General features: G+C 44.7%; 1 protein-coding gene across 1 annotated transcript in view; it reads right to left on the bottom strand.

Moving 5' to 3' along the window:
* Nucleotides 1-11,651, bottom strand: part of LOC123760434 (uncharacterized) — a 58,047-nt gene that overhangs the window by 22,736 nt on the left and 23,660 nt on the right. Inside the window, exons 2-3 of the mRNA XM_069319496.1 lie at nucleotides 10,072-10,295; nucleotides 7,894-8,029 (exon numbers count right to left, since the gene is read on the bottom strand). Coding sequence (XP_069175597.1) covers nucleotides 7,894-8,029; nucleotides 10,072-10,295 — 360 coding nt within the window. The remainder of the gene's footprint in view (nucleotides 1-7,893; nucleotides 8,030-10,071; nucleotides 10,296-11,651) is intronic.

The following is an 11,651-nucleotide window of genomic DNA, read 5'->3' on the forward strand; positions in this document are numbered from 1 at the left end:
GTGAAAAGGTATATAAAAAAATATGTTCTGAACATTATATCGTAGAATATATCCCATATTGACTGACTTCCACCTTCGTCCCTTCTCCCCCGTGGATTGAGATATGCTAAGCTCTGTAAATATCATCTAAATACTGTAAAACTCGATATATTGAAGCTGTACCCAAGATTCACTATATGGGATGCAATTATAGCTTGAACTTGTAAAGGGATATCTATTGCTTTCTGTGGTTGAGTGTCCCAAAGTGCACTAAGTTTTGTGAACGTTCTCTAATTCTGTCTATGGAGGAAAGATAAAAATAATATATGCAATTTAGCATTATTTCTGAATTGTCATTTTAAAGAATGACACTTTAAAAGACACTCCTAAATTACCATTCAGTTAAGAGCTCAATAACCAGCGACACTTCAAGCAGTGAAGCAGGTCTTTAGTTCCGTCCTTAGAAGGCAAAACGAAAGTGTTTGCCCTCTAAATGCCATTGTAACAGCATGGACACGTCAGTAGTTGAAAAACTAATCTATCAATCAGTAAATATGTCTCTCTCTATCTCTCTCTCTATCTCTGTCTCTCTCTCTCTCTCTGTCTTTTCTCAGTTTTTCCCTCCCACTCACACTCCAGCTCGTATACCCCACGGGCTCTACCCTCACCTCAGACGCTCATACCTCACTCTATATACCTCTGTAACTCCCATTCATATGCCTGTATTCCCGTTAGCCCCCCCCCCCTCCCCATTTATGAAATTCCCCTCCCCCTCCTGCAATCTCTGCCACCACACACCTACCACTCACATACTTCCCTCTCCACAACTGCACACATTAATCTCTTTATTTCCATGCGTTTCTGTGTTTCTAATACCAAACATTTATCCTTCTCAGAAATAACAGAGCATTTTCTTTTCTCTCTTTAATACACACTCGACTCTTTCTCTGATGCTCTCCACTCTCTCTATCACACTCAATTCTCTGTATCACACTTAACTCTCTCTCTATCTCACTCAACTCTCTAACACACATACACCTCTCTTTGACACTCTTCACTCTCTCTTTCACACTCAACAATCTCTCTGATATACTCCACTCTCTCTCTGACACACTCTACTTTCTCTCTGACTTACTCCACTCTCTCTCTCTGACACTACTCTCTGACACACACCAATCTCTCTCCGACACATTCCACTCTCTCACTAACTACTAACACCACTCTCTCTAACCACACACACTCCACGCTCTGTCACACTCCACTCTCCCAACACCCGCTCACACTTTCCTTTGTTTACTACACGTCAATCATCTTCCTCACGCCCTTCTCTCTGCCTTACTCCTCCCTGTCTCCAAGAGCGACATAGACAGAAAGACAGAGACACAGACAGACGGCCGGATCAGTAACACCATTATAAACAGACATACAGACCGACTTCCATAAACACGTAGAAACAGGGAGCCAAGCTTAACGATAGCCATAGCACAGAGTGGCCTGCCCTGAGTGCCAATCTACCAGCTTAAATGAACAATGCCAACTATGTATGTGAGTGCCAAGGTCGGTGCCGAGCCGGAGTCTGGAATTGGCCAGTTCCCGGCCATAGTTGCTTCTCGTCCCTCGGTCATTTAACTGTATTGGGTCGTTCTAGCGGGTCACAGACTGAGGCTGCTTGACTGTGTTAGGCCATGTTGATATTAATACAGTTTCCTGCTTTTGAGGGGGGGGGGAAGCAGTCAGTTTTTAGCCATTGCATTTTATGTTGCAATGTTTGAGAAGAGGGATATTAAGTTTGGGCCAAGTTGGCCTATTTTGTGCCATATTGTCTTAAATTGAGACATTTTGTTCTCAAGATACTGTTCTGGTGTACTAGTGTGACATGAAAGCAGTGCTCCATTGGTTATACCTCAGAGTCTGGCTCAGCTCCAACCCTGGCACGCAGTGGGTTCTTTAGCGCAGTTATGTACGTCCTCGGATTGCAACCGGGCATCCTGAGTTCGATCCCCGACGTGATATAATTTGTTTTCTAGGCACAGCAGTAGTCGAGGTGTGGGAGCGTCCTCCGCAGCCTCACAGTCCGCAGGTCCAACCCATTGTTTTTCAGGCAGATGGGGATTGTCAGCCTGGTAAGGCAGCTCATGTAGGGGAAGGACACACCCGAATTCAAACCTCTGCTGTCTTGCAGCTAAACCCATGCACCAGGAAAAAGAAAACACACGCAGAGCCACCCATGACATCGGGTCTCTCGAAAGATCTACTGGAAGTGAACTAAGCCCACAAGACAGCTGTGATCAACAATGAACTATGCAGGCTCCAGATGGACGTAGTCGCCCTGCAGGAGACACGTCTGCCCGCGACTGGCAACGTACGGGAGATGGACTTTACCTTCTTCTTGCAGGGCAAACCACCAGAAGAGGTAAGGGAGCATTGTCTTGGCTTTGCCATCAAGAACAGGTTGTTAGGGTCCATAGTACCGCCCACGGAGGGGTCTGCAAGGATCATTAAACTTAAGCTTCATACAGCAGCAGGAATGGTCAGCCTCATCAACGCTTATGCACCAACACTGACCAACACCGAAGCAAAGAATGAGTTCTATAATGACCTCGGCCTAATTCTTAGAGACGTATCTCAACACGAGCCAGTCTTCCTCCTAGGAGACTTTAATGCAAGAGTTGCTTCTGATCACAGCTCTTGGCCTTCCATCATGGGCCAATTTGGATTTGGGAAAATGAATTAGAATGGGCCGCTCCTCCTGGAGTTCTGCTGCCGTCATGATCTCTGTGTCACCAATTCCTTCTTCGACACCAAGCCCCAGCATAAGGTTTCCTAGAGACACCCCTGGTCTAAGCATTGGCACCAACTCAACCCATGGGGTAGTGTCAAACCACCAGAAGAGGTATGGGAGCTTGGAGTTGGCTTCACTGTCAAGAACAGGTTGTTAGGGTCCATAGTACCGCGTCTGAGAAGCGGCAAACTGACCCACAGCTTCCAGTGCGCAGATTGTGGCACCGACCACTCTCTCTCTCGTTTGCAAGGTAAAGTTCCAACCCAGGAAACTCCACAGAACAAAGGAGGGAAGACCACGCATTAACGTAAACATAACCCGTGATCTTTACAAGGTGGAGGAGTTTACTGCTGCGCTGGTAAATGCCTGTCATGGACTACCCTGCAATAGCGCAAGTGAGAGGTGGTCACAAATCAGGGGGCACTATTTTTTAACATAGCCATGTCCACCTTCGGAAAGAGGCAGAACAAGTCAGCAGACTGGTTTGAGGCCAGTGCAGAGGAACTCGTAGAGGATATAGAGACAAGCTCTCTCAGCCTACAAGAACCTGCCTTCGGAAAGGAACCTACAGGCCCTCCGCACTGCCCGCAGAAGAGTTAAGCAAACTGTAAACTGTTCTAACGATTACTGGCTCCGACTCTGTTCCAGCATCCAGACTGCGGCCACTGTCGGCAACATAAGAGGCATGTACGAAGGGATCAAACAGGGAACAGGCCCTACACAAAACAGGACGGCTTCTCTGAAGTCACACACCGGAGATCATTAAGACCTTGATCGTCAGATATATCACTTGGTGGAACATTACTCTGAACTCTACTCCAGAGAGGACTTTGTCAGCGTAGAGGCCTTGGATTCATTCATTTATCGAGAGTCTGCCTATCATGGAAGAACTTGACTTTGAATCGATTGTGGAAGAAGTTGAAAAAGCATTGGATTCACTTTCCTCAGGGAAGACCCAAGGAGACGACAGGATTCTGCGTGAAGTTCTCAAGTGCGCTCGAGAAACACTTAAAACTGAGCTTCATGAACATCTATGCCAGTGCTGAAGGAAGGGCTCCGTGCCACAAGACATGAACATCATCTCCCTCCTCGGCGTCGTTGGCAAACTCTTCGCCAGGGTCGTTTAGGTCAGGCTTCAGATTCTTGCTGGAAGAGTGTACCCCGAGTCACAGTGTGGTTTTCGAGCAGAGAGGTCGACTACTGACATGGTGTTCTCCCTGGGAAAGCTTCAAGAAAAGTGCAGAGAGCAGAGAAAAGCCTTGTACATCTCCTTCATTGACTTTAGAAAGGCCTTTAACCTCGTAAGCAGGGACGGACTCTTCAAGATCTTGGCTAAAATTAGCTGTCCATCCACCCTATGCAGCATGATACAATCGTTCCACAAGGACAATAAGGGCACAGTCGTGTATGATGGCTCAACTTCTGAACCATTCAACATCAACAATGGTGTTAAACAGGGGTGCGTTCTTGCTCCGGACCTGTTCGGCATCTTCGCGATCCTCGTCAAGCATTCTTTTGGAACAACCACACAGGGTATCTATCTCAGTACAAGATCTGATGGAAAGCTATTCAATCCATCCAGACTCCGAGCAAAGACGAAAGTACAGATGCGAATCCTTAGGGACTTCCTCTTCGCCGACGACAGCGTTCACCACACGCACACACAGCAAAAGGTCAGCTATAGCTACTCAACCGCTTTGCTACAGCCTGTTACGCATTCGGCCAGACAATCAACCTGAAGGATATATAGATGATGAGATAAGACGTCAATGAGGTATCCTGTATAAACTTCGCAGACTATCGCATTTGGAAAAATGTCAAACTGACAGTGCACACCAAGGCGCAAGTCTACATGGCATGTGTGGTGAGTATACTCTACGGCTCGGAATCCTGAACCCTGCGCTCTCGCCAGGAGAGACGGCTCTATACCTTTCACATGCGGAACCTGAGAAGTATCCTTAACATCACATGGAGAGACCACATCACCAACAACACATTGCTTGAGAGAACAGGAATTCCTTCAATGTTTACTCTACTGAAGCGGAGACGCATGCGATGTCTGGTACATGTCACACGCATGGAAGAAGGCCGTTTACCTAAGGACCTCTTCTATGGAGAACTGGCATCAAGAAAGAGGCCCACCAGAAGACCCCAGCTGCATTTCAAAGACGCCTGCAAACGCAACCTCAAGCAGATGAACATCAACATCAACACTTGGGAGGCAGCAGCGGCAGACAGGGAAATTGCCCTCCAGCAATTCGAGGGCAAACTGAGGAGGCAGGCGGAGTATAAGAGACTTCAGAAGAAGTCTCGACCACTGACAGACGCACCCGCTTCGACGTTTATCTGTGCTGCTGCGGCCGGGACTGCCATTCTAGGGTTGGACTTCACAGCCACAGTAGACATTGCATCCAACTAGACACACAGGGTACAACTCTATAACTCCACGGGTTTGACGGATGCCCACCTCGCATTGGTTATACGGACATTTTGCCTAATTGTACTTTTAACAAGTTTTGTCGTGTGCACCATTCTTCATGGTTGATTTTTAATATACTGTTCCTTGTATGTGTTGTGTATCTTCATGGTATCCCCAGAATCCTCAAGGGATCGATGAAATAACTGGGCTTGTTTCTTCACCAGTGTTGGCAAGTGATGTGAGGTGAGGTTTGGTGAGGTGAGCTGAGGTGAGGTGAGGTGAGGTTAGATGAGGTTAGGTGAAGTGAGGTGAGTTGAGGTGAGGTGAGGTTAAGTTTGGAACGTGTAATGAGTCTCGCCATCTTTCATTCTTTACATGGCTGAATGACTCCATATAACTCTGACCTTTCAAACCTTGTGCTCTAGTTTCAAGTCATTGAAGGGTTCTGCACTGCATGTGGTGAACAGCAGCTTAGGGTCCAGTCAAGCTTCAATCCTTGAAGGTTTGAAACTAAGGCCGCTAGGGATCCAGTACTATGTCGCAGTCCATACTTATCAACCCAGGCCAAATGCTCGTTAATCGTACTGCCAAACCTTTTGTTTACAATTGAAAGCTTGGAATGGGTTTCCAGGCTTGTGTGTCTTGACATTTCCATAGGCATTCCCAGATTTGTATTTCCCAACTACTTTTGGCAGGTAGAGTCCGGATTTCTTGGCGTTCACAGTTTCGATCAATCTGTTTACCTTTGTTTTCAATTCAGCTGTAGTGTCCTTCGTTACCTTTGGAATTTAGTTTGGTCAGAGAGTATGAGGTTCATTTTCGCCAGATATTCGTCTTTTTCATGAATGACGTATATTGGTGACTTGTCACATCTCCTGACGACTATATCCTTGTTCTCTCGAAGGCTCTTAGCTGCCGCTTTGAGCTCAGGGGACAGTATGGTACTTCTGTAGTTGCCTCGAATCTTTTCTCATAAATTGGATAAGTGAACATATGAATGGAAGTAACTGCAGAAGGTCTATTGGCCCATACTTCCTCTTGCTGCTTTCATATTGGTTCGGGGTCTTGAAGTAGGTAGAATTTTTCTACCTACTTTCTACATACCTTTATAGTTGCATAGAGTCCTGGTAACCATTCAGGCTTGTTCGCAATTGTGTTCCTCACGTGTGCCCCAAAGAATGGGGTGATTTGATAAAATGCCATGCCCAAGATTACCAACCGAGTGCCGGCGGGGGTGGTTCAAATAGCTTCGGCTATCACCTTCTTTTGTCAGGTCGTGTTGGTCGAATGGTTGAGGCATCCTGTACGCCAGCAGAGTGTTCCTGGCACTATGGGTTCGAGTCACTTCTTGGGTGTGAGTTTTCAGTTGTATATAGTCCTGGGGACCATTCAGGTCTGTTCGCATATATATATATATATATATATATATATATATATATATATATATATATATATATATATATATATATATATATATATATATATATATATATATATATATATGTTCGCATATATATATATATATATATATATATATATTGGTAGCAGTCATTCCTGTAGACATATATTATTAAATATATAATTCCTTCCTTCTTATGATGTCTTCAACGAAACCATTGGAGAAGCCGTTGTTGACTAGGACCTGCCTTACCCTACATAGTTCTTCATCGACTTGCTTCCATCCTGAGCTGTGGCTGAGAGCACGGTCGACATAAGCGTTAACAACACTCCTCTTGTACCTGTCTGGGCAGTCACTGTTGGCATTGAGGCACAGTCCTATGTTTGTTTTCTTAGTGTAGACTGTAGTGTGGAAACCTCCGCTACTTTCCATGACTGTTAGATCTAGAAAGGGCAGCTTTCCCCCGAGTCTAACTGGGAGCGTTGCTTGGTCCCATTGGTCATCTTGCATGGAGAGGTTTAACATTTTCACGTTTATTGACCTTAGGAGTGGGTGTCATATTCTGTTAATTTTGGGCTGTCGAAGGAGGGAGCACACCTTTGGAAATAGGTCAGTCTGGGCAAAGCCAGGCACCTTGTGAGAAGGTACAAAGCATCGTGGGAGTTCAAAGCCCCTATTCTTCCCTCCATCCTCCTCAGGTCGTTCAGCTTTTCTTCGAGGACTACCTCAATGGCGCTCGAGCCCAGAGGTGCCCCTAGCAGCACACTGTCGGTGGGAGCGATCACTTGGGCTCCTGGCAATATGATTCGCACTGCATCTATGGTTGGTTGGCTAGATGAGATGATTTCACACTTTAATGGGTTTAGGGTGAATCCTAACTTCTCTCCCTTAGATTTCACCAACTGTAGATCTTCTAGCAGGGACTCCTGAGTCCCTGCCCGTGTGCCATCGTCCAGGAACCAGATGTTGAGTATATATATATATATATATATATATATATATATATAATAATAAACTTAGTCTTGCAATTTAAAATGCTTTTTATCAGGTACAGAGCTAAAACTCCTTTCCGTTTCCTCCATGAAGCACCTCCAATAATGCACTTGTTCTCCCATTTCCTTCATGTTCTTCTGCTGCCACTTCAATTTCCATCCCACATCTTCCAATCACCGTTTCATTCCCAATTAACCCATCACTCGCTATCACGCTTTCCATTGTGCTTCCATCCTATATATGTACCTAGTTACCCTTCCATTATACTATCACTTTTCCCATCCCTACATCCACCTCCCTTTTCCATTCCCCATCGCTCACCTATGATATTCATGACCTTGGTCTCGACGGCTGTCCTGAAGGAGGGACCCTCACCCATCACCTCACACTTGAAGACTCCTGAAGTGTCCTCGGACACATTTTTAAGTACAACTGACTCCCGCGTCGACTCCTCCTCCTGGTGTGTGAGAGAGAGAGAAAGAGAAAATGAGAGACAGTATATCTAAATTGTTAACAAACATACATTTGCCTTATTTACTAAACATATTTAGTCAATTTCTGCCTGTAAATACTTAACCTGACGTCAAGAAACACATTGAGAAAAAAATATTACCGATATTGAGTGTAATCAAAACACTTGATCAGTTTCGATCGCATGTAAGCGATCCTCGCAAAGCAATGGAACGAGATCAAACCTCGTTATCTGACATTATATAAGATTCTGAGTATTTTCTTAACTTATTGGTGGATTATAGGGTGTTGTCGCCTCATGTGGTCGATATGTGATGGTTTGAAGGGAATGTCGTCGCCTTAATTGAGGATTAGAGGGAGTGTTGTCGCCTCAGTTTAGGATTATAAGGAGTATCGTCGCCTCAGTGGAGGATTATAGGGAGTCTCGTCGCCTCAGTGGAGGATTATATGGAGTGTCGTCGCCTCAGTGGAGGATTATAGGGAGTCTCGTCGCCTCAGTGGAGGATTATATGGAATATCGTCGCCTCAGTGGAGGATTAGAGGGAGTGTAGTCGCCTCAGTGGAAGATTATAAAAAGTGTCGTCGCCTCAGTGGAGGATTATAGGAAGTGTCGTCGCCTCAGTGGAGGGTTATAGGGAGTGTCGTCACCTCAGTGGACAACCCGGCCTCCTAATAGAACGTCGCATTTTGACGTATACTCAACCTACGGCCAAAAATGGTCGTACAAGAAAATGGAAGTGGCTACCAAAATTGACACACGGTTCCGTTTTCAGTTTGGTCTTTTGGTAGGTTGGGATAAGGGCACTTTAGAACGACAGTTTCTGTATGTTGGGAAAGCTTAATTAAGAGGAAGGGCTGCAGTGGGAGCGGCTCTCGGCATCAACAAACACTGAAGAGTAACTAAGGTATAGGGATGCATGTTGTAGTCTAATGTAGTTGTAGGGAGGCATGGTTGTAGGGAGGCATGGTTGTAGGGAGGCATGGTTGTAGGGCAGTATTGTTGTATTTTTAATAGGATTTAGAGCTACATGGTTGATTGTAAGACAGCATGGTTGTAAAACGGCATGGTTGTAAAACAGCATGGATGTAAGACAGCATGGCTGTAAGACAGACATGGCTGTAAGACAGCATGGCTGTAAGACAGCATGTTTGTAAGAGAGCATTGTTGAAAGACAGCATTGTTGTAAGGTAGTATGGTTGTAAGACAGCATGGTTGTAAGACAGCATGGTTGTAAGACAGCATGGTTGTAAGGCATCATGGCTGTAAGACAGCATGGTTGTAAGGCATCATGGTTGTAAGACAGCATTGTTGAAAGACAGCATGGTTGTAAGACAGTATGATTGTAAGACAGCATTGTTGAAAGACAGCATTGTTGTAAGGTAGTATGTTTGTAAGACAGCATAGTTGTAAGACAGCATGGTTGTAAGACAGCATGGTTGTAAGACAGCATTGTTGAAAGACAACATTGTTGTAAGGTAGTATGGTTGTAAGGCAGCATGGTTGTAAGACAGTATGGTTGTAAGACAGCATGGCTGTAAGACATCATGGTTGTAAGGCAGCATGGTTGTAAGATAATCATGGTTTCCAAGACAGCATATTTGTAAGACAGCATGGCTGTAAAACAACAGGGTTGTAAGCCAGCATGGTTGTAAGACATCATGGTTATAGGACAGCTTGATTGAAAGACAGCATGGTTGAAAGGCAGTATGGTTGTAGGACAGCATGGCTGTAAGACATCATGGTTGGCAAGACAGCATATTTGTAAGACAGCATGGTTGTAAGACAGCATGGTTACACGACATCATAGTTGGCAAGACAGCATGATTGTAAGACAGCATGGTTACAAGACATGGATGGCAAGACAGCATTGTTACAAGGCAGCATGGTTGGCAAGACAGCAAAGTTGGCAAGACAGCATGGTTGGCAAGACAGCATTGTTACAAGGCAGCATGGTTGACAAGACAGCATGGTTACAAGACATGGTTGGCAAGACATGGTTGGCAAGACAGCATGGTTGCACTACTCACTTTCATCTGTATACCGCGAAAGGTGAAGGCATGTTTGGAGTCGAGGTTGGTGCCCTTGTAGGTGTAGAACTGGTCCTTGCCCCGCCACCAGTTGACGGTGTAGAGGTTGTGTCCGTTGCCGTGCAGCTTGAAGCGACAGGTGAGGGTGACGTCGTCTCCGGCCCTGGGCGACTCTGGCACCTCCAGCTCCGTGATCTCCACCGTCTTGTCGTATGGTCTCACCTCTGCAGGATTACACGTGAGTTTAGAGAGCGTTGACCTGTCTAGGTGCAGTGTAAGTTTGCTCTAGTTACGTGTTTGTGTGTGCCAGGGTGTGTGCGTGTGGGTGTACTTGACGGAATTCGCTACAGTAGATTAGACAGACCAAAGCCTCATTCGTATCCTCCCCGTGCTATCAACACTGTCCCCCTGCACTGATGGCACGGGTGTCACGGAGACATCAATGCAGGAAGCTCTTCATTGATGGTGTCACAAAGCACCTGTTGTCTCTGGTCCAAGGCCACTGCTGTTGCCTAGACCTAAAATAATAAACACCTGTCACATAAGGAATGAAAATACACTGAGAGGTATACCCCATTTCCCAGTGTGTGTGTGTATATATATATACCTTTGTCGGTTTACATTAGGTCCTTAACAACTTCATGATTTGACAATAGTTGATAATTGGTCAGCAGTAAACTATTGTGATGATCTTAACTACCCTTCAGAGGTTGATAGGTTCAAACCAAACACGAACAGCACATCGTTACAGAACACGTTACGGACGAGACTTTAATACAGATTTTATACAACACACAGTATTATATACTGTCCACAGTATATAGTTGATATGTACTGAGATATGACAGCATAAATACAATCTTTAGAGGCATACATTTCAGCAAATCATATAATTATTGTACATAATTTGAAGTATTTAGAAAGAGCAAATATAATAACTTCTAATAAGTTAATGGTGTTTTAGGCAGTTTTAAAACTTCCAAATATATTACGATAACTGTTGTATTATATATTATACAAAAGCGTAAATTTATTGATCTACTGATTTTGTTGATAATTTTTTTAAATGGTTAATATTGAAGATTACATTAGTTGATGTATTTACTCTTGAAAGTACATTAGTTGACGTATTTACTCCTTAAAAATACATTAGTTGACGGATTTACTCTTGAAAAATACATTAGTTGACGTATTTACTCTTGAAGAGTACATTTGTTGACGTATTCACTGTTGAAGAGAACTTTAGTTGTCGTATTTACTCCTAAAGAGAACATTATTTTACGTATTCACTCTTCGTATTCACCACACATTGACGTCACAAAGCTGAGATGTTTCCCTCCCCCCATAGCTCATGGTAAACCTTGTATACACCCCCAAGTTTACCCCTGGAACACGATACATTATCGGTTTACTCGTTAGATCCCGGCTGATGACAGGTGGGGGAACAGGTAGGCGAACAGTTGTCGATTGGTGTCCAGTCAATCTTCCTTGGGGTTTTGTCACGGTGCAAATAGGTGCTGTGTCATGTGTGCTGTGTACTCACCTAGTTGTGGTTGCGGGAGTTGAGCTCTGGCTCTTTC

Source organism: Procambarus clarkii, chromosome 8 (genome assembly GCF_040958095.1).
Source record: "Procambarus clarkii isolate CNS0578487 chromosome 8, FALCON_Pclarkii_2.0, whole genome shotgun sequence".
NCBI lineage: Eukaryota > Metazoa > Arthropoda > Malacostraca > Decapoda > Cambaridae > Procambarus > Procambarus clarkii.